General features: G+C 48.0%; 1 protein-coding gene across 1 annotated transcript; it reads left to right on the forward strand.

The window, feature by feature from the left end:
• Positions 1-1,000: 1,000 nt before the first annotated feature.
• On the forward strand, positions 1,001-8,343 carry LOC129329378 (zinc finger protein 397-like). The gene is made up of 4 exons (XM_054978925.1): positions 1,001-1,089; positions 2,201-3,233; positions 4,368-4,494; positions 5,776-8,343. The coding sequence occupies exons 2-4, from the start codon at positions 2,418-2,420 to the stop codon at positions 6,906-6,908; spliced, it is 2,076 nt and encodes a 691-aa protein (XP_054834900.1). The 5' UTR covers positions 1,001-1,089; positions 2,201-2,417; the 3' UTR covers positions 6,909-8,343.
• Positions 8,344-22,646: the final 14,303 nt, after the last annotated feature.

The raw sequence follows: 22,646 nt of genomic DNA on the forward strand, positions 1-22,646 counted from the left end.
GTCACTGCCCCCCCCACCACTTCACTCTTTGAATCTTGCTGCCTGACAAGACATTGTGTGTGCCCAGAATGGGGCTTCCACTAAGCATGCTCAAGATTGAAACATTAATACAGTGCATCATGCAAAATCTTCAGATCTTGCCGTTGGGAGTCATTAGCACTGCCCGTCTTCAGGGTTTGGCTTCCTCCCCCAGAACTTCTATTACTTTAATCTACTTGGGGAGTAGAAAATATTCATTCAGCATACAGCGAATATGTCCACGTGCATGTCCTCTTAGGTACCACGCAGTGCGCTCTCTGCCATTTGTCGCCCTGCGGCCGCTGTGGAATATTTCACGCTCTTGATACTGTCGGCCAGTTCTGTTTCACTGGATGTTTAAAGAAACACTTACCCGCTTGACTTAAAAAATAATCAGCAGAGGGCAGGCTATCAGCGAAGCCAAAATGCAGTCTGCAGCTAGTAGAGAAGGCCACCTGTGACATACTGGTTGACAGCCGTGCACCCCCCCGCCCTTCTCCACCCCTCCACCCCGCTTTAACTCAGCGCTCCCCATCAACTGCCTCTCTATAGGCCCAAGGGAATCTGCGAATTCAATTGCCAACGCTGGGCCATCTAGAGAAAAACTGGATCTCCTCTCCTTGCTCCAACCCCTCGGGGAGCGGGGCAGGAAAAAGAATGGAGACAATTCCCAGCGACATGAATTTTTCCAAGCCCGCCTAGGAATCAGGGCTCTGTCTGCTTAACCCTTTGAGCGGCTCCTGTAAAAGCGATTTCACGTGGCTCGGAACAGGATCCTCGGGGTGGGGTGTGCGGCTGCAAAAGGGAGATGAAGGAGTAAGGCAGATCAACGGCAGGCTGTGCATTTTTAAAAAATCGATCCCTTAAAAAGCGAAAAGCGATCGACCCTGCTTGGTTCTCTAACGGTTAACTGCACACACACAAAGCTCGGCTAGCCAGAAAGGAAGGGGAGGGGACCCTTTCGGCGGATGCAGCCTCCTGACCTGCTCTTTTTTTTGCAGGTTTGCAGATTGGAGGTTGTTTTGTTTTTTGCAACCAGTGAAAGTCGGCGACAAATCCCATTCAGCTCAAGTAAGCTTGCAGCTTTGCGTTCCGTGGGGAGAAGCTGAGGGAGGCTTAACCGGGGACCAGGCTGCAACGGGGGCGTGTGGGGCTCTTGGGAGAGGGGCCGGGGCTGGAGGAAGGCGAATGCACCCACCCCCGCTGGCCTCCCCATTCCTGGAGCAAGAGAAGAAGGCTGCCAACTTTGGCACCCGCTCCCTGTGCTTTGACCGACCACTGCAGGCATTCGCTGGGGATAATATGGGCTCCATACTCTGAAAAGCTGCACCCGCAGGTCAAGTGGCTGCTAAAGGCTGAAGAAAAAATCAGGCCGTTCTTTTCAGGATCTTTGGCAGGTTTCAGTAGAAATAACCGCTGGGTTGCCTTTCAGAATCAGCTTTGCAAGTTAGTGTGGCTGTTCTAACCAAGAGAGAGTGTACAGTGGCATGAAACAATGGGCTCAGGCTGGTGTGCCTGCTGTGGCCTTTCTTGGCTGTGGGTTAGACTACTGCAAAGCACTGTTTGCAGGGCTGCCGTTGAAGACTGTTTTGAGTCTTGATCTAGATCAGTATACACTGACCTGGTCATTTTTTGGGATTTGCTGAATGGGTCATCTCCCACTTTTTTTTTTAATTCATTGGCTTCCATTCTCTTTCCTAGTCAATGCCTGTGTTGGTGATGGTAGGTGAAAGACCGGAGGCTTGCTTAGGAATCTGCCTGTACTCTTAGGTCATTGCTAGAGACTCTGTTGTGGTCACCAACTGCCCCCCAAATGCCTCCCCTGAAATTGCATTTTCTGGGTCGCATGTGTGTGTTGTATGAAAAAACAGAACATTGTTTTATTCAGATTGAGCTTTATACACAGATTTGATCAGGGCTGTTGAAGAGGCAGAAGGCAGAGATTCCAGGGCCCCTAATCACCCTGAACCCATTAGAGCTAGCAAATCTTAAGAGTTGCTTTCATATGATGGGTTGGGTCTAGTTGGCATGATAGACGTGCATTCCAGTGCATCTAATGAAGTGATCCCTGACTTATGAAAGCTGGTGCTAATAATTTCCCTTAAAAATTCTTATTACTCCAAAAGACAATCTTGTACTCCTTTCTTTAATCTCGCTTCTTGTTTGTGCTCCTTTCTTTCAGCAAAGAAGGCAAGGAAAGACCACCAGCTTCTGAACAGCCTTTGATTCGGCCTTGATTCTCCGTGATACATTGTGGTGGGAATTCTGTTCTGTTCTGTGGAATCTTCCTTTTGAATCCTTGTAAGTGCCAATCTAAAACCTGTGGGTTTTGGTTGCCTCTTTGGATGAGAAGGAAGGCTTGAGCTTCCAAGAGCTGGGGTCACCCATTGTGAGAGAAAATGGCCGTAGAGAAGGCAAGAGGGTCCACAGTCCTAGGTCTCCATCTCCGGGCTCTTCTACAGCAGGACACAACATCAGCCATGAAAATGGAGAGGCCAGAGCCGGAGGGCCCCAAAACAAAGCTGGAATTGGGGGGAACTGGGGAAAACCCCGAAGACACCCGGCTGGAGATGGCTGCTCGGGGTCGAACTGGAGCACCCCAGAACATTAAACGGGAAACTGAAGAGGGACCGGTGTCCCCGCGCTGGGAATCGCAATGGACAGAGTTTGTGAAGATCGTTCACTCCCATCCATCGGGGGAGCGAACACCTCAGCTTCCAGAGACTAGGCCAACGGATTTAATGCACAATTTCCCAGCCCCGTTTGAAGGAGCAGCAGCCACCAGCCGATGGCCTAATGAAGCAAAGGAGGGTAGGCCCATACCTGGACTGAACAGAATGCCCCCCAGACTCAGCTGCAAGCCGGACTTTGCAGACCAAAGAGACACTGAGGGAATCAAAGTGATCAAGATCGAAGAGCCTGGAGGCCCAGAAATCCACCGGCAGCGCTTCAGGCAGTTCCGCTACCAGGAAGCCGGTGGACCGTGGGAGTCCTACTGCCGCCTGCGGGAACTTTGCCATCAGTGGCTGATGCCAGAGAGTCACACCAAGGAGCAGATCCTTGAAATGGTGATCCTGGAGCAGTTCCTGAGCATCCTGCCCCAGGAGATGCTCAGCTGGGTCCGGGAACGTGGTTCGGAAAGCTGCATTCAGGCTGTGGCCCTGGCGGAGAATTTCCTCCTGAGGAAGCAGGAGGCGGAGAGGCAGGATCAGCAGGTGAGAGAGTTGGTTTCTGAGCAGTCCAGAATCAGAGATGGGGTGCCAGGCTTGGCCCCTTCCGAGCAGTGACGTTTCTCCGCTTTGCATTCATTCGTTCATGGGGGACAGAGCTTCTCCGTAGGAATTTTCTGCATGCCTTCGTCCATCAGCTGCCGTTTTACCTGTGGTTTTTTCCCCGTAGATATTTATTTATTTTATATACATCATTTATTAAAATATGGAATTTGCTGCCACATAACGTATTGATGGCCACAGGTGCAGATGGCTTTAAAAGGAGATTAGACAGATTCATAGAGGAGAGGTCTATCAGCAGCTCTTAGCTATGGCGACTAAAAGGAACCTCCCCATTCAGAGGCAGTCTACCTCTGAATGCCAATGCCAGGAGGCAACATCAGGGAAAGGCCTCTTCCTCTATGCCTTGTTGTTGGCCCTCCAGATTAATTGGACACAATGTGAGACAGGATGCTGGACTAGAGAGACCAGTGGTTTGATCCTACAAATCCTGTTTATGTAACGTTCTCCCTTTCTCCTCACAACAACCCTGTGAGGGAGGTGAGGCTGAGTGTTTGTGCATCTGGCCAGACATCACCCAGGAGCATCCATGGCAGAGCGGGGATTTGAACCTGGGTCTCCCAGATCCTTCGAACCACTGCACCATGTTGGCTCTCCACCATGCTGTTGAGACATCAGAGACCTTTTTTAAAAAAAACCCCAGTAACTTCTAGAGCAATTACTTAAAAAACAACAACATTCCAGTGGTACCATAGAGAAATTAGTGGCTGTGAGAAGCTGATGGCAGGAAAATGGCATCAATGTGGGTGGAACTTTTGGAGGGCAAGAAAAGGCTTGCCTTTCCATCCGCTGTGATAATAACGCACATGGATTCCATTCTTCCCAGAAAGATTGAAGCAAATCAGGCTTGGGAAAGGGTACATTAAGGGTGGGGAAAGCACAATTCAGTCAGGATTTAGAGCAGGCTGTTGGGTGGCTGTGCTCCCCCCTCCCAAATGTGCTGCAGTTTGGATGCCAAAGGGAAGAGAAACCTCTGTGCAGAAGCGGCCTCAGTCGGCAGCCCTTTTTGCTTCCCCTTGGATCCCTGTTCCAGGACTCAAACGCTCATTCCCGTTTCAGGGGTCAGAAGCCAAACAGGAGGCGGTTCCACGTTTCCCAGTAAGCGACGGGACTTCACTGGAAACGGCTCTGGGTCAGCTCTACAGAGAAGTCAAGCTGGAGCAGGATGGAGAAACCACCGCCCTTGGTAATTTATTTGTTAAAGCTTCTGCTTTTCTATTTATTTGCTTCGTTTATATCCTGCCTTCCCCCCCCCCCAATAGGGACCCAAAGCAGCTTACATCATTCTCTTCTCCATTTTCTCCATCTTCTTCTCCGAATCCGGGAGACCCAGGTTCGAATCCCCGTTCTACCATGGAAGTTGGCTGGGCGACGTTGGGCCAGTCACCAGTCACACATGCTCAGCCTAATCTACTTCACAAGGCTGTCATTTAATTAATTAATTAATTAATTAATTAATTAATTAATTGATTAATTGATTGATTAATTAATTATTCAATTTTAGAACTGTAACAATAATCCAACAACAAACCAACATAATACATTGCATTTACAAATATTAACACAGTGCTTCAACTTTAATACATCAACAATGAGTGGTGTGAAGAGGGAGGTTGCAGATCTCTTGCTTCTATGTATTCGTAAAATGGGATCCATTTTTCCCAGAAGTTTGATCCCGAAGATTGATACTCCGTCTGATGTAGGTTGTCAGTTACTGTTTCCATTATCAAATGGTTCCAGATTTTTGTAAACCAAAGTTCTGTAGTAGGTGGAGATTGGTCTTTCCATTTGGTTGCTATTGCACTCCTAGCTGCCACCAGGAGAGAGTTGATAAGGTCTCTTCTAACCTTCATAAGGCTGTCACAAGGGAAAAATGGGAGAATGATGTAAGCTGCTTTGGGTCCCCACTGGAGAGAAAGGCAGGATAGAAATGAAGTAAAATGAAATAAATAGGAAAGATTTTGGCTGTTGCTCACCGTACTCATGATATTGATACAGTGGTACAGGTTGATGGCTCCCTTGAAAGAAAGACAGGCCAAGAGCTTATAAACATGAATCAACAGCTCTCTGGTGAATCCCAACCACCTCCCTGCTGTCATTTCTCTCAGTTGATTACTAGATTCAAGAAGAGCACACCAAGCAAGCTGCAGCCGGGTGAATTTTTGTGTCTTTTCTAGAGACCACTGTTGACATGTATTGTGGTATGGGAGGCTTGTGACCTGATTGTTTGGCCTTCCGGTACATCTAGTTGGCCACTATGGGAAACGGGATGCTGGACTAGATGGACCATTGGTCTAATCCAGGAAGGTATTCTTTTATGTTCTCCAGGCAGAGGGAGAGTTTCTTCTCAAGACCTGCAACTCCTATAAGTGGAGATTCCAGGATTCGAACCTGGAACCTCCTGCATAGCAGGACTCACTCTTCCTCCTGTATACACATTCAACAGCTTTCCCCTTAATTTCTGCAGGTGCTTGGAAGCCAACTGAGAATGTTGGGATGCCGTCAGAAAGAGGAAAATGTCAGGACTTGGAAGACCTTTTGAAACGTACAGAACCAAAGAAATTTCAGGGAAATGAAATGGTGGAACATAGGAGTAACTCCCTCATCTCTCAGGCTGGAAGCCTTTACGAAATGGCAATCCAGCAAGCACTGCATAAAGAGAATAAAAAGAGTAAGAAGTTAGGAGAGAATTTGTTCCGAGACAAATCGCACCTGAATCGCCATCCGAGAACCCAGTCGGGAGAGAAACTCTACGAGTGCTCAGACTGCGGGAAAGCTTTTGTCTCAAAGTCCGGCTACGTCGTGCATTCAAGAATACACAGTGGAGAGAAGCCCTATGAATGCTCGCACTGCGGCAAAAGCTTCCGCCAGAGCTCTCAACTGAACAGCCACAGCAGAATCCATACGGGCGAGAAACCGTTTAAGTGTTTGGACTGTGGAAAGGGATTCGGCCGGAGCTCGAACCTCATTTCTCATCAGAGAATCCACACGGGGGAGAAACCGTATGCCTGCTCGGTGTGTAACAAGCGCTTCTGTGACAAATCGAGTCTAGTGAGGCACGAGAGGCTTCACACGGGAGATAACCCATACAAATGCACCGTGTGTGGGAAAAGCTTCAGCCAGAGCCATCATCTCATTACACACCAGAGAAGCCACACAGGCGAGAAGCCGTACCGATGTTTGCATTGCAGCAAAAGCTTTTGCGATAAGTCAACATATATTAGGCATCAGAAAAACCACACAGGGGAGAAGCCGTATAAATGCCCTGACTGCGGAGAATGTTTCAGTCGGAGCAAGCACTTCATCAGACATCAGAACATTCACTCTGCGAGGGAGCTGTACCCGTGTTTAGACTGTGGCGAAAGCTTCTGCCGCAAATCAAGCCTGAAGACACACCAGAGAATCCACACTGGGGAAAAACCCTTTGAATGCACAGACTGCGGGAAGAAGTTCAATCGCAGCACGAACCTGATTAGCCATCAAAGAATCCACACAGGAGAGAAACCGTATGCCTGCCCAGAATGTGGAAAGAGGTTCAATCGTCGAGCACACCTTATGGGCCATCAGAGGGTCCACATGCAGAACAGAGAAAACCCTTAAGTGCTCAGAGCTTGCAAAGACAGTTTGGACAGGACTGGCCTTTCAATACAGACTTTTAAAAAAATCAGTTATTTAAAAAACAGACTGCTTTTCCACTTTTAAAAAAGTATCCAAAGCGCCTAAAACAGAGATAAACAGAAAAGCAAAAGGCCAAAGAGAGGAAGCAAATCAGTGGAAACAATCACAGCAAATCAGAGAGCAATGAAACTCAGAAAAGCAGCAGAAAGACAAATCCATCCATCAAAAATGTAGGAAATGAAAAGGGACTGAACTGGAAGTAACATCAGTGCCTCGCTACTCTGACGGAGTGGGAAGGGATTTCTGTTCTTTAAAATGGAAAGTTGACTGCTCCAGATTGATGGCTGACAGGTTAACAGGGAGTCACTGTGGTTTCTCCTGGGCTCAAAAATCTTTGTTGGATCCCATTTTGGTTCTGGGCACAATTCAAAGTACCGGTGTTGACCTTTAAGACTCTAAAAGGTCTGGTATTGGGGTATGTGAGGGATTGTCGTTGGAAGCCCCTTTCTGCATTTCCCCACCTTTTGGAGGTTAGCCAGGGTCAACTGGACAAAGGATGTTTTTGTGGTGATGCCTCATTTGTAGAACTCCCCACAAGAGACAATGCCAGACACCATCTTTGAAGTACTCTTCGCACAATGCATAACTGACTTGTGGAACACATTGCCTAGTAGATGTTGTGATGGCTGCTAGCTTAGAGGACTTGGGGCGGGGGCGGGGGGGCAGTGGAAGGGACTGGACTAATTCCCAGAACATAGTAGGTCCATCGTGGCTATTTGCCATGATGGCAGCATAGAGCTTCCACGTGGAGAGGCAGTGTATCTCTGAATACTAGTTGCTTGGGGACGGATAACAGGAGAAGGCTGTAGCATTCGTCCCTTGCCTGGGGGCTTCCAGGGGCATTTGTTAGGCCGCTGGGGAGAACAAGGTGCTAGACTAGATGGATCTTTAGCCTGATCCAGCAGGGCTATTCAAATGTGCTTTCAGGCAACAGGCCAAGTCTGAGCCGTTTGTGCTTTTGATAGTTTGTTCCCATTCTTCTTGCCTGGCTGCCCAGTTCCTTTGTTTTGATTTCAGCTTGTCTTGAGGTTTCCTGTTCTTTTTCTTCTTCTTGCACTGTCGTTTTAATTGCTGTTTTAGTTGAGAACATTTAGACTGTTCTGAATTGTAGTTGTGCTTGGGTTTTATTTTTTTTTCCATTTTTATTACATTGCTGTAAACCACCTTGAACGTACGGGGCGGGGGCAGAAAGGCAGCGTGAAAAAAATGTGTTAAATCAACCCAAGAACAAAATGTGTGTCCCTCCCATGGGTTTTTTTCATTCCTTTCCCCTCTCTTTACTGTTAATCTTCCAGTTCTTTCTCCTCCATTCTTTAGCACACTCCAATAAAGCTTTTTCCCCAAACAAGACCAAAAATTTTTTAATTTTTGAGAGTCAAAGTTCCTTTTGTTAGATAACAAAGTGCTTTAGATTTCATCCCTTTAACCTTCCCCCCCGCTACTTTTCCTGTAACTTTCAGCTCCTGAGAAGCAGTATTTTTGTACCTCTACCTTATCTAACTCACTGCAAGCCGCAAATCAGCCATTAGCTCTACTAATATTATTGTTCTGTGCAGTGAGAGGTTTCAGGGGCAACTCTATCAGATTTGTTCATTTGGGAAGATTTCTGTCAATGAAGTGTTGTGCCAGGCAGTTCACATCATAAAAACAAAACTGTTTTGGGCTTGCCTCCCTAACTGGAAGGAGCCGTGGTCAGAGCAGTGACTGATGCAGACATGCGAACTGGCAGCTTTCTCCCAAGGGAAGTGGTTCTTCTTCAGCCGGAGGGCTTGAATGCTCCAATCACAGTTCATGTAGAGATGGGACAGAAGCACTCATCCCGATGGAGGCTGATTGAAAGGAAGCAGTGAACAATGACTAACACAAGAGATGCAACGGGCACCCTTGCCTGGGAGTGAATAATTCTCCTGGATCAGGAGAAACATAATTGTCTTGTCACCGTTGCTGAGAAAGGCAGAATGACTTGCTTTTAGTGGGCACTGATTGGAAGGAGGCCAACTCAAGAGCAGTAAATCATGCAGAGATACAGCAGGGCAGCCTTATCCTCTATAGGGGGGATACTTTTGGCTCATAGGAGCTTTTGATTGCTTAATTATTTCTTCTTGCACGCTAATGTGCTTCAAACTATGGACAGGCCAGTTCTGTGTGGTTCTAGATTGCCACTTCTCAGGACCTCACACAAACAAACAGAAGACAGAGAAATGGGAAGGAAATAAGTCTCCGAGTATGAAGCTCAAGGTTGAACAGAACTAGAATTTTATTCAGAGGGTGGCAGTCTTCCAGTGAAGGGCAGCAAATCCTTAGTTGTGCACAATTAAATGCCCCAGAAAGGGGGAGTTAATTCAGCAGTCTGAGTCTTCAAGTTCATAGAGCTTATACGCTGTAATTTTTCCACATATTGCTTTTCTGTCTCTTCCCAAGAACATGTTTACCCTTTCCATACAAAACAGCTTTGTGGTTTTACAGAAAGATATGTAAATCTACAAGGAAGACTTGGTTTTCGAATGTCTCCACACAGATTCGCCTGCCAAAAAAACCAGTTGGATACGTTTGCTGACTTGGCCATGTTGCAAAGGATTCTGGAGGTGTTCTGGGGTGCCCACCTTGGTTTTGGGGCCAAAGTAGACAAAGGGAGGGAATCAGTGTGGATTTGAACACATGGCCATCTGTTAAGCCAAATGTTAACAACAGCTGGCAAGGGTTGCTAAACCATGAACCCTCCCCACCCCTCTAGGTTGCTTTGTTTTGGTGCTTTTGGTAGCTTCCTTCCTTGCCTGCTCAAATTTGTGTGAGAAAAAGACTGAAAGAAAACTTCATAAAGCAACAGAATTCAGAAAACTATACATTGTGCTTGGCTTTCTGAACTGATCTCCTTACCTTACCCCATTTTACACATGAAAGGGGAGAATCGGGTATTAAATACACAGGATTCTCCAGTGCTGTGTCTCATTTGGCTCTTGCAGAGGAAGGAAGGGATAGACCTGGACTGTACCACTTCAGTTTGCAAATGGGGTACTATGAAGGCATGTTCTTCTATACCCTCCCCCCACCAAATCCTTCGATGAAGAAATCTGGCTTATCAGCCAGGAGCCCAAGTTAAAACCTTTCTCCCTGACATGCTAGGTTTGAACATGTTTGTAAATCCTTGCACATAGAAAAATAGCATATCAGGGGGACAAAGCTCAGACAGTGTGGCCATTAAAGTTGCTGGGAAATTCCCTGGAGGCGTGGGTAGACTGCTTATCCCACAGAGGCCCCCACAGCACCATTACCCTCTTTCTCTGTGAGGCTGTGGTGGCAACCTTGATAATGCTGTCTGTTGCTGGCAACACCTGAGTCTCACTTTGCCCCTATTGCACTCCACATCCTGCACAGCACAGCTGAAGCAGCTGCTGCAGCATCTGGATTTGGCTGCCACTGCTGCTGGCCAAGCCCATTAGCATAGAGCTGGCTGGCTCCATAGGCCACCCCCTCCCTGGTCTGGACTGCAATGTAGAGCCCCCCCCCCAACTGCACCTGATGGAACTGAGGCAGGCAGAGCTCCTGATTGGCCAGGCCAACGCCACTGCCCTTATCTGACCCAGCCAAAAAGCTTGAATGTAGGGGAAGGAGGCTCACTGCTTCCCAGTCGTTGCCCTGGCAACTGCTTGGGATGTGCTCGGCCTAAGGAGAGTATGTAAAGCCTGAGGAGATGCTGCGAGGGACCCTTCTAATTGGGGAAAAGGCATTGTCAGTGTAATTAAAGCGAGCCCAGCTGTGCTTCACTGTTCAGCCCTTTTGGATAACACAAAAGCATTAGAGTAGGGGGTTAAGAATGTCAGACTAGGACCTGGTCAACCCAGGTTTGAACTCACATGTCTGCCACAGAAGCTTGCCGGGTGACCTTGGACCAGTCACACACACTATAAATGGAGAATAATGATGTAAGCTGCTTTTGAGTCCCCATTGAGGAGAAAGGCAGAGTATTTAAAAAAAGGACGCCAAGCTGAAGCAGAAATACAGAAGAGAGACACCGTGGCAGAAGAGCATCAGTTTTGCGCACAGGAGGCCCCAGTTTCAATTCTCAAGGTCTCTGATGGAACTTTCTTACGTAGCTAGTGTTGGTGGGAAAACCTCTCCCCACCTGAAGTCCTTGAGAGATACCCGTCAGAATGGACAACCCTGAGTTAGATGGAATAGAAGTATGATTCGGCATAAGAAAGTTCCGTACGATGCCACTTATGCTGATGTTTATTTGAAGAAGAAATGCTGGCAAGGGGGATGTTTTTGTAACAAGGGGAAAGACTGTTACGGAAAGATTGTCATTCCTTTTTAAAAAACATGTGTCCTCAATATTCTTTTTATATTGAAACTCAAATGGGGGGAAATGATTTGTTAATGGAGAGTTGCATTGAGGTAGTACAGAAGGCCTGTTGGCTGAACAAGCAAAGACACATCATTAGGTTTGGGGAAGGAAGAGAAAAAGGACACTGTCGCAGAAGATGGGTTCTTAGTTTTGATCTTTGGGAATAGCCATTTGCCATCTTAAGATTCTAGTTTCAGGTCTGCCGCTCAATGCAATTTAAACTTTAAAAAAAGTTTGGGGCTAACCTCTTACGATTCAATTATATTTCATTTTATTGTGATTTTGTAAGCTGTCTTGTGTATTTTTGAACAAGGATGGGGAAAGTCCTCTAAAGGAATAAACCCAGTAGAGGTGTATCCTTAGAGTCACTAAAGATCATGTCAAAATTTAAAGAAAGCTGGATGCTGTCTCATTTTTTGGTTTCTTCAATGTTGCCTTTAAAAGGAAACCAAAATAAAGATCCCTCCCCATGTGTTTATTTGAGGGACGCCAAGAATATAAGACAAATCCTGTTGCTTTGGACTAGAGGTCTATTTAGTCCATCTTTGTATTTCCCACAATGGCTGACCAGAAGCCCTGGAAGGCCAGCAAGCAGGGGCCTAGAGGCAAAATTCCTCTCTCCGAACATGGACATCACACTTTGCCATCATGGCTCTTAGCCATGGATGATTTTGGTGGGTAGCCATGTTGGTCTGCAGTAGAACAGCAGGGTTTGAGTCCAGTTGCACCTTGGAGACCAACTAGATTTTCAGAGTGTAAGCTTTTGAGTCAGTTCCCCTCTTCAGACACAAGTAGGAATGGAGATCCCTGAGCCTTTATATCCCAGCCAAAGGTGAGTAGGGAGTTACAAGGGAGGGCATCAAGATGCAAAGGTACAATGCAGCTTGATTAGATGGGAGGGGTGTAGCAGAGCATAGCTACCACCCTAGTATAGAAGAACTGCCAAATCTCATCTATGCCAACTCAACCCCCCCCCATGTCCAGTCCCTTGTGTTTTTCCTCAAAACAATGGGAGAGATCAGCTGGATGCGAAGAAGATTCAGCTGGTCTCAATATCCCGATCACTTGGGATCTAAGAATCCAGCTCCTCTCCACTTCTATACACAGGACTAGGGCAGACGTGGGGGCACCAAAACCCACCGATTTACTTCCAAGTAATTGTTTTTAGGCCTGCAACTTTAAAGAAGGAACCGCTAACCATGTTCCACATCTATTTTTTCCTACATTTCCAAGTGACCCGCCAACACTGTCCTTTTTCGCAAGTTTACAGAATTTGGCTGCAGATAAACTTTCTGCAGCTAACTTCCATAATCTGCCACATCTGCCAGTTGAGATCTTCATTGCAACTCCATGTGCCCCAAGCTTGATAGCGATCTGAGACAGGGCTTTTTTTGTGGTGGCGCCTCACCTCTGGAATGCCCTCATCCATGAGACTCATCTGGTATGTCCCTTATTCTCTTTTAGGTGCCAGGCCAAAACTATTCTCTTTCCCCAAATTTTTAACTAATGAAGTTCCATCTTTTTTTTAGCTATCTTACAACCTATTCCCACCCTACTCCTGTTATCATTTTAAGACTACAGTTTTAAGCACTTTTATACCCTGGCTTCTTTTTAGTAATACTGATTTGGTTTTAATTGTTTTGTTGATATGATTTAATAATGTGTTTTTGCAAGCCACCTTGTGCAAGTCTGGAGAGGGGGCATATAAATTTTCTAAAGACATAAATATATCACAACCTAATTTCGACTGGCAAACATTCATGAAGAGACTTCAGTGCTCTTTATTATTGTCTGTATATCTTTTACATTCTAGCACTGAGCACAGTGACACATTAGATTGGGATGGACAAGCAGTTTCAACAGATAGTGGGGTGGCAAGCCCAAGGCTTCCTTTTTAGAGCTTCCCTGGTGCTCAGATCCTACTACAATAACCTGAATTATGTGCTCTTGAATTGTCTTTTTTAATGTTTTGTTGCTCTGGTTGGAGCTCTCACTTGGATCATTCAATCATCCTATACCGAATCATTCAGACTGCATTCAGATATTATGACAAACATGCTTGGCTCTGGTGTGCACAAATGCACCTTGTTCTTGCATGTTCCGCTCACTCCTCTCCCTGTTCCATCATGGGGCATGACTGAAAATTTGGGAAGCCCTGAAGTAAATTCTAATATGTTGTGATGTTTGCATGTAGGCATTCAGGCAAATTTTTGCTGACTGTAGCCTGTATTACTACCAATGAACTGACAGCACAATCAAGTTATGAATAGCATGGTATCCATTCTAGAGGTGTGCAACAACAACAAAAAATCTGGGCAATCTTGATCTGGGTTTCAGGGATCCCCCCAAAATCTGGGATCTCTGAAATCCAGGTAAAATTCTCTAATCCATGTATTGTCGAAGGCTTTCACGGCCGGAGAACGATGGTTGTTGGGGGTTTTCCGGGCTGTATTGCCGTGGTCTTGGCAAGACCACGGCAATACAGCCCGGAAAACCCCCAACAACCATCATTCTCTAATCCAGTTTGGCAATATTAGAGAATCCTGGATTTATCTGGCCATTACTCCTATGGGGGAAAATAACCAGGGGACTGGGAGGGCATTTTTCAAGCAAACGCCACTAAATTTTCCAGAAACCTACTCTTGACTGTCCAGTAAAGACCTCCCAAGTTTCAAGAAGACTGGACCCTGGGGTCCAATTCTATTGGCCCCTGAACAAGGTGACCCTAGCCACTCTCCACTGTTTCCTATGGCAGGAAAGTTTCCCAGCTGGCTCCCAGCAAGACTGCCACTGGTCAGAGGCACACTCCTAAATGCAAGCTCAACCCTGAGAAAGCCCAAACGAACCAAACCGAAGCAAGGGAACAGTAGCAAGGGGACTACAGCAAATCTGAGAATCATGTTAATCCAGCAAATTCCACCCAAACCAAACTGAAGCAAGAGACACTATTGCAACTTAGTCCGATAAAACCAGTGTCACTCTCAGAAGCCAGGCAGAACCCAGGGCCGGTGAGGAAACACCATGCAAACAGGTACCCAGCCACTCAACAGCAGAGCCACCAACCACAAGGCAATGGCAAGGAAGCACAGCTGTAAGTAACTCAGTATAAGATAGACCCCTCTTGGGAATCAAAGTGAGAGGGAGGGATAATTTGGGGCCACGCAACATCTCCTGCCTCTGCAATCTGCCCTGCAGCCTGCACTGCCACTCTCACTGGCTCAGAGCAGCCTCAAGACACAGCCACAGGCTCCAGCATCCCCTCTTCACTGGCCATCCTGTTCCCTCCCACCCCTGCAAAATGAAGGAAGTTCACACAAGACCACCACAACAGCATTCCCTAGCCAGTAGCTTTATTTTGGCTATTTCTAGGGGTTTGCCTCCGCTTGTTTGGGGCACTCAGATGGCATGTCAAATTCTATGCTGTCCCTAATATCTCTCTGAATCTGCCTGTTCCAGTGGCAAGAACAACATTTTTGGTACTGCTTTGCTTAAATTTTTGCACAGATTGCTGCCAACATCCAAGAACGTCCGCTCCTGGCTGGGCTGGTGTTTGTGGAGTTGGGTTTGAAACTGTGTACTTTATGGTGTGCCAATGGGATCAACTGCCCCTTCTGCTGGTTAAAACATGTTTCCTCACCTTGCCAACACAGACCTGCAGAGGATGCAGGTACAAAGTCTGTGCTCACTTCACTCACTCTGAAAGTCCAGAGCTGGGCAATCGAAGAGCGGCAAGTTGACCTTCAGGAAGACCAACTGCTCGAGTCTCTGGGGGACCAGGCAAGTGTGAGGAGGGCTAACAACGTTGCCCAAGCTGGAAAAGACACACTCACTCTGCACACTTGTTGGAGGGCACGAGAGGAGCCTCTGAGCCTCAAGAGAGAGGTCTGGCCAAATTGCCGCTTTCTTGGCCCAGTAGCTCAGAGGATCAGTGGAAAGCAACTCGCAAGGCTCAGCAAGGTAGGCCCTGACTATTGCCTCCGCTGAATCCTGGCTCATGCGCCTCACGTTCCCAAAGGGGCTGAGGGCACACCGGAGTAATTCCATCTCCAAGGACATCCCAGCACTGGCAGTGGGGGGAGCCTGTGGAAACGGGGTAGTGCAGGGAACAGCAGAACTGGTCCACTCCTCTGCCCCCTCTGCTGGCAGGGTACCCCTCCTGGCCTGCGTTTTCTTCACCCGTCCAGAGAGCTCTTTGCTCAAGCTGGTGAGGTTCCCAGCCCGTTCGGCGATGGTGCCCTTGATGCGCGGGTCGCACAAGGTCGCCAACATGTATGGCTCCTTCTCGGTGAGAGGTTCTAGCTGGGATGCGATGCCCTGTTGCAGCCTTTCCACAAGCGAGCGCACTGCTGGAACAAGTTCTGCATATCCTGCTTCTGGGTCCAGGAAGGAGGCCATCCTAGTCTGAAGTATCTGCACCAAAGGAATGACCAGACCCAGGGTTGCTGTGTCAGACGAGACTGCAATGGCAAAGTCCTTAAAGGGCCTAAGGACCTCCACCATCTGGGAGATGGTCAGCCAGTCCTCTTGGCTGAACTCGCCCTCCCCACTCCAAGTATCGCTCTCCGAGAGCCACAGTGCGAGGGCAGCCTGCTGCTCCACCAAACGTTCAAGCATGGCATGTGTGGAGCTCCAGCAAGTGACAATGTCAGTGATAAGGTGATGTTCTGGCACACCTGTCAGGGCCTGCTTCTGGTGCAGTTGACGACCTGCTTTCACACTGTGCGAGAAGTGATCCGTGAGATGCCGGCATCTCTGAAGGAGCCTCTGGAACTCAAGAGTCACAGTGTCCACTCCGTGCTCCTCGAAAGAACCCAGACCCAGAGCGTCCTTCACCACAAGGTGAAGTTTGTGAGCTGTGCAGTAAATGTGCTCGAGGCCCACTGACGTTGCTGCTGCCTTAATGTCTGAGCCTCCATCAGTCACCATGTATCCCGTGGCGATGTTCCTGTCTACCCACTCCAGCAACTGACTCTCGATGGTGGCCGTGATGGTGTCCACCGTGTGTGTCTCGTCGAGAACCTCAGCATGGAGCAAAGCCTTGCAGTAACCGGCCCGGCGGTCCCCCATCTGGCCCTGCCTGGTGCTGGACATCCCACCCCCACCCTGAAGGTCATCAGGCTGCCACCAGTGTGCACACAGCGAGAGGTGTGCATGCTGCGACTGAGGGCAAGTCCAGATACCCGATGTGAAATGCACAGTTCTCCCAGCAGCACGAGACAACTGCGCCTTTACATAGTCCTTGGCAGCCCTGTAAAGGGAGGGCACCACGATCTCACTCAGTGTGGTGCAAGCAGGGGGCGTGTACCAAGGACAGACTTCTTGGAGCAGCCCGCGGAAGCCAATACCCTTGACCATGGAAAAAGGGTGTCCATCTATGGCAATCATCTCAGCAATTTTCCGAGTGACCCGCTTCGTTGCCCTCTGGATCCCCTCTCTTGACACACTAGAGCCACCCCCGCCCAACACCTCTGTCAGGGATTCTTGGCGTCCCTTCCCTACAGACCTGGAGGGGACAGCGCCAGAGGTGCTTGGCGGTCGTGTGGGGCCAGCCTCTTTCTCCCCCAGAAGCAGCTCTGGCCGGTGGTGCTTCTTCAAGTGGTTCCTGAGGCTGGTAGTCGAGAGATGATTCAGGTCTTTCCCTCGACTGACCCAGACCCAACAGTGCTGGCACTGGGCATACCGGGGATTCTCCGTCCTCTGGAAGTGCTCCCAGACCTCAGACGTGTAAGGGCATCCACGCCGCCCTGCAGCTACGGGCACCCCAGGAGCTGCCGCCCGCGAGGCACTCAGGGCAGACACGTCGTGTCTCAGGGGAGCAGAAAAAGACAGCTGAGGGCAAAGGAGTTGAGATGTGGGGGGCTCTTCCTCCATCTCTTCCTCTTCTTTCACCATCCGCTTGTCCTGCCTCTCCCTGACGGACTTGATGCTGGCAATAGCAGAAACCGAGAAAGTCTCTCCCCACAGTTCCTCCAGCTTCCTCTGGGTCCCTGAGGCGAGCTCAAGGGCCGGAATACTCCTGTCCCTCAAGTCCCCACCAGAGGACACCTCATGCTGCTGCTCCTCCTCCCAATGCTGGGGCTGAGCAGCTGGAGGAGCAAGCCCCTGCCTAGTGCTATCTCCATCCTGAGGCACCTGTGGGGATGACACTCCTACAGCCACCTCAGTGAAGAGGACCTTGCCAGGCCTTTTGCTGTCAACAGCCAAGCTGGTGTGGGTGTGCTTGTGGGCGATGAAAGAGACTTTCCGACTGAAGCATTTGCCACACTCCGAGCAGATGTACGGTTTCTCTCCTGTGTGAATTCTCTCATGCATTAGGAGGCGTGATCGGCCTTTGGTGGTTCTACCACAAAATGAGCCTACGTGTAGAGTTTTTGTTCTCTGGTTTTCAAGGGCCAAAATGCGGTGGACTCCATTTCGGGGAGTACGTTTACACAAACGGTTGTTGCTGCCCTGTGCTGGTTTCCCTCGATTGTTTTCCTGGTCTCTTTCTGGCTCTTGCTGAGTTTCGGGCACTTCTTCTTGGTCATAAAATGGGAAGACGTTCCCCTTGATGTTTTGCAATACTGTCTCATGGAGTTCCACCTGCTCAGGCCTTTCCTGCTGGGAGTTCTCCTGGTTTGGACTCATTTGTCTCTCACCTGTCAAAACAAACAAAACGCATGAATGAGACCAGGGTTGTGTCACACAGAGTCTGCCCCCTGCAGCTTCCATTTTCTCCAGGGGAACTGATCTCTGTAGTCTGGAGATCAATTGTAATTGCAGGAGATCTCCAGGCCCCACTTGGCAGTTGGCAACCCTACTCCCAGTCTCCACATGACTAAACATTCCCCCTCCCATTCAAGTAATTAGCTTCCATTGGCTGAATTGCACATGTGCAGATTCTGTACCCGCCCACTCCCTGCAACCTTCTGAATTCCAAGACAGGGGATGGGGCTCAGGAACGACTTTGACAATTTAGGGCCCCGAGAGCAACCCTGGAAGAAATTAGGGGATGGGACCTGGTGCGCCAGCATTGTGCCAGTGCACTAATGTCACTTCCATTAAAAAACAGAAGTGACATCTTTAGACACTCTAGTATTTACAAAAACTCTATGGTTTTACTATCATTTTTGTAGATGCTAGAGCATCCACTATGTCATTTCCGTTTTTTACCAGAAATAGTGCCAGCGTGCTGGTGCAACACTGGGGAGTCCCATTCCCTCCACCCATTTCCTCCCACCAGCATCTGCCAGCAGGCCAAAACCTGGGATGCTAGGAGGTCTCCTGCTATAGTACTGGAGGTCACAGCAAGTCCCCCCTTCCTCCAATCTTCCCACAATTTTTTTTGTTTAGTTCTTTAGCCTATAGCTCTAGAATTTTGTACATATCTTTCCTTTGCTGCAACTGTCTAAAATGTCAAAAATGCAAGTTTTCATAGCCTTCACCCCTGGATTCTACGCAGATGCAATTCTTTCCTTTTTTGTACCGTTCTCAACATTTGGACCTCAAATTTAAACTCAGTATTTGTCCAGTAGTGACCAGAAAGTGCAGATTGTACTTCTGGGCGCCTCTAGTTCAGCTGCAGCTCACTCTGTGTTTATGCCATTGCTTCTCTGGCTGCACTCCGCAGAGCAGAAGCCAAGAAATAGGCTCAGTAAGAAAGACTGTCAATGGGACCAGTGTGACCAGTGAATCCTTACCCAAAAAGCTGGTCATCCTTCCATTCGTCTGCTTTCCCCCCATGGAGAACTGCATCTTGACAGTGTTGGAAAGGTCTTGCTCTGCTTCAGGGGACTTAGCAGCCTTGATGTTCTCCAGTGGACTGTGCACCTGAAGAGAGAGTTGCTATTAAGCACTTGCTCATTGGCCTGCATTTTGCTTTGTAAGTGGCAAAACACTTGGAAACACTGCTGTGAAACATGACCTGCAATTGTCCAGTGCCCTACATGAACTACTCTAGGGGTCTCCAACATGGCACCCATGGATGCCATGGCACCCATCGACACCTTTCCTAGTGACATCACATGATTTTAAGAAAATGGATGGAGCCAGGTGGGGCTTTCACCTTACAGGACATCTGATTGGCCAGTAGAGATTTGATTGGCTGTGCAGATTTTTAAAACATTGCTTTGGCAGCAGCTTCTATCACAGCACAAAGGTCTTTGGGATTGAAGGCAAGCTATGGCAGCCATTTTGTGGCTGGCTCTGACTCCTGAAGCAGCCATTTTATGGCACCAGTATTGTGGCTGCACCCTGTTTCAGAATTTCAAAGATTTTCACAGGCTCAAAAAGGTTCGGGACCCCAGACCTAGAATCTGCTGTAGCATGTTGTTTTGATATTTTAGAAAACAAGAATTTTAAGAAAGAGCCATACTGGATGAGGATTTGGGAGAGCCAGATTTGAATCCCCACTCTGTACTGGAAGGGTTGCTGGGTGACCTTGGGACAGCCGCTATTTCCCAGACTAATTTATCTCTTAGAGGGTTTGTGAGAATAAAATGGTGGAGGGAGAATCACTGTCGGTCCCCATTGGGAAGAAAAGCAGGGAATGAATGAATATCTCCAAAACTCTTCCAATAGTCAAAGGTATTTAACTTTAACTCTGGTTTAGAATCCTGGTTGGGGTAGGGGAAAGAAACTCATGGTGCAATTAAAGTAGAATGTCTACTTTAATTTGATGTCTGAATGAGGCTAAAGTAGGGTCCTGGTTAAATGAATTAGAAATCTGTTATTCTGTTGGTTGAATAGAAGGTATTGTTTTATATTTAATTTTTTTTGTGAACAACTTCGGAAACATCTGTTCTAAAGCAACACAGGAAAACAGTAAATAAAGGCAAGGCTATTGCTGCTTACATAGCTTTACAAAATATTATAAGCAAAGGAGACAAGTCCTTGCCCCAAGGAGTCTGCAATATGCCCCAAGGAGTCTGCAATATAAATAACAAAGGTGAGGAAGGATGGCTGAGGGCAGGGAATCAAACTCTAGGATAGCCAGCCATAAATGCTACTACACGTAGCCAATTTGGTAAGCTCCATATGGTGCAAAGGGACCCAAAAGAGCCAGTGTGGTGTAGTGGTTAGAATGGTGGACCAGCATCTGGGAGACGCAGGTTCAAAGCCCCAGTAGGCCATGGAAGCTTGCTGGGGCTGGGTAAGCTCTGGGCAGTCTCATACTCTCAGCCTAGCCTACCTCACAGTGTCGTTGTGAGGAAAAACTGGAGAAGAGGAGAATGACATACACTACTGAGCGCCTTGAAATAAGTGTGGGATAAAAAGGCAGCAGGATAGATAGTCATGGGGGCACATTTCTAACCTGTACACACACGTGCATTAGGCAGGTCTTCCATAACTGCAAAGATAAAAGGCCATCGGCCTCCTATTTTGAATAAAGTGTCAGGGGTTGTAAAGGGGGAGAAATGGTCCATCTGCCTCAAATGTGACCACCCTACTTACCTTTAGCTCCAGCTTCTCAGCCCCTTGCAGCACCTGGTGGAAATCCTCTGCCAGGGCTACTGCTTGCGCGCAGGTCTCAGGACTGTGTTCCCTGACCCAGTTTTGCATCTCCAGCGGCAGGATGCTCAGAAACTGCTCCAGGATAAGCACGTCCAGAATCTGCTCCTTGGTGTATCTCTCTGGCCTCAGCCACTGATGGCCAAGTTCCCAGAGTCGGCCGCAGACCACTCGGGGCCCATCAGCCTCCTGGTAGCTGAACTGCCTGAAGCGCTGACGGCATGCCTCCATGTCGGCCAGACTTTTCTCATCCGCAATCTCTCCCTTCACTTTTACAAAAGTCGCTGGCTTTTTACAGGCCTGCTGAGCCCCAGAAAGATCTGCCCTGGCGACATTCTCTCCTCCAGGCTCCTGGCCAATATCAGCTGCTGCTTCGAGCAAGGCCTCAAATTCCTTAGTACTCCCCTCAGACTTGGGCCAAGACAGCCGAGGAGACTGGTTTACCTTTGGGGACTCCGGCCATTGGGCTACACAGAGCTCTGGCAGTTCTTCATCCGCTTCTTTCTTTATTTGTTGTGGGGCTGACTCAGTTTGATACTTGTGGATGGACATAACTTGGATGTGAGGGCCCTGTTCTCCCACCATTACTGTCGCCTTTAAATTGGGTCCTCTCAGAGTTTGCTTCTCCATTTTTGTTCCTGGCTGAAGGTCCTGAACTTGAAAGGAATGTACTCAGTATTAACCATTGCAAGGTAAGGTCTGCAGGACAAAAACTTTCCCCTCACAATTATAACGCGGTGCCATTTTTGATAGCTCTCTCAGAACAGCAGTACCATTCACAGTAACCATTATAAAATCAAAAAGAGTCCAGTAGCACCTTTAAGACTAACCAATTTTATTTTAGCATAATCTTTCGAGAATCAAGTTCTCTTCGTCAGATGCCTGATACAGAGACCTGTATCAGGCATCTGACTAAGAGAACTTGATTCTCGAAAGCTTATGCTAAAATAAAATTGGTTAGTCTTAAAGGTGCTACTGGACTCTTTTTGATTTTGCTACCACAGACTAACACGGCTAACTTCTCTGCATTATAAAATATACACCAAGTAGGAATGTGACTCAATTAAATAAATGTCAGCTGGTTTTTTAGTGTTCAAAGAATTTCTGATAACTTCTACCCTATTGCAACATGAATCTGGCTAAAAACATTTTCTATCCTCTTTGTTATTTTAATGATGTTACCTCATTCTGATATTGTATGGCACCCTCTTTCAGGAATTATTTTATGCTGCTGATTGTACTGATTACCCTTTTATCATGAGATCATTTTACAGTTAAGAATTTTAACTGTGGGGAACTTTAAAAAAATCTTTTAAACTGTTTGAATTAATCCTAGTCTACTAGAAACAAAGCCCATTGTAGCAAAAAATACAACGGGCTCTAGAAAGGGCAGGGGGGCCTGGCTGGCCATTGCCCCCTCCCCAGAACCCGGATCTGGGGCAGGGGAAGGAGGGCAGGGGGGCATGCCCACCTCCAGGCCCCCTGCCCTCACCCCCATTGTAGCTTGGGGGGAGGTGAGCGAGGTATGCCCGCTGCCATGCCCCCCTTTGCCCCTGTGTGGCCCTCTCACCTCTCCATTAGGACTTGTAGGGTTGCCAGCTCCAGCTTGGGACATTCCCGGAGATGGGGGGGAGTGGAGCCTGGAGAGGGTGGGCTTTGGAGAGGAGAGGGACCCCAGGTGGAAATAATGCCTGTTGAGCCTACCTTCCAAGGTAGCCATTTTCTCCAGGGGAACTGAGCTCTGTCACCTGGAGATGAGTTGTAATTCTGGGAGATTTCCAGCCACCACCTGCAGACTGGCAACTTTAGGCTTTTTGGGGGGCAAG

The sequence above is a fragment of the Eublepharis macularius genome, chromosome 4 (genome assembly GCF_028583425.1).
Source record: "Eublepharis macularius isolate TG4126 chromosome 4, MPM_Emac_v1.0, whole genome shotgun sequence".
Classification (NCBI taxonomy): Eukaryota; Metazoa; Chordata; class Lepidosauria; order Squamata; family Eublepharidae; genus Eublepharis; species Eublepharis macularius.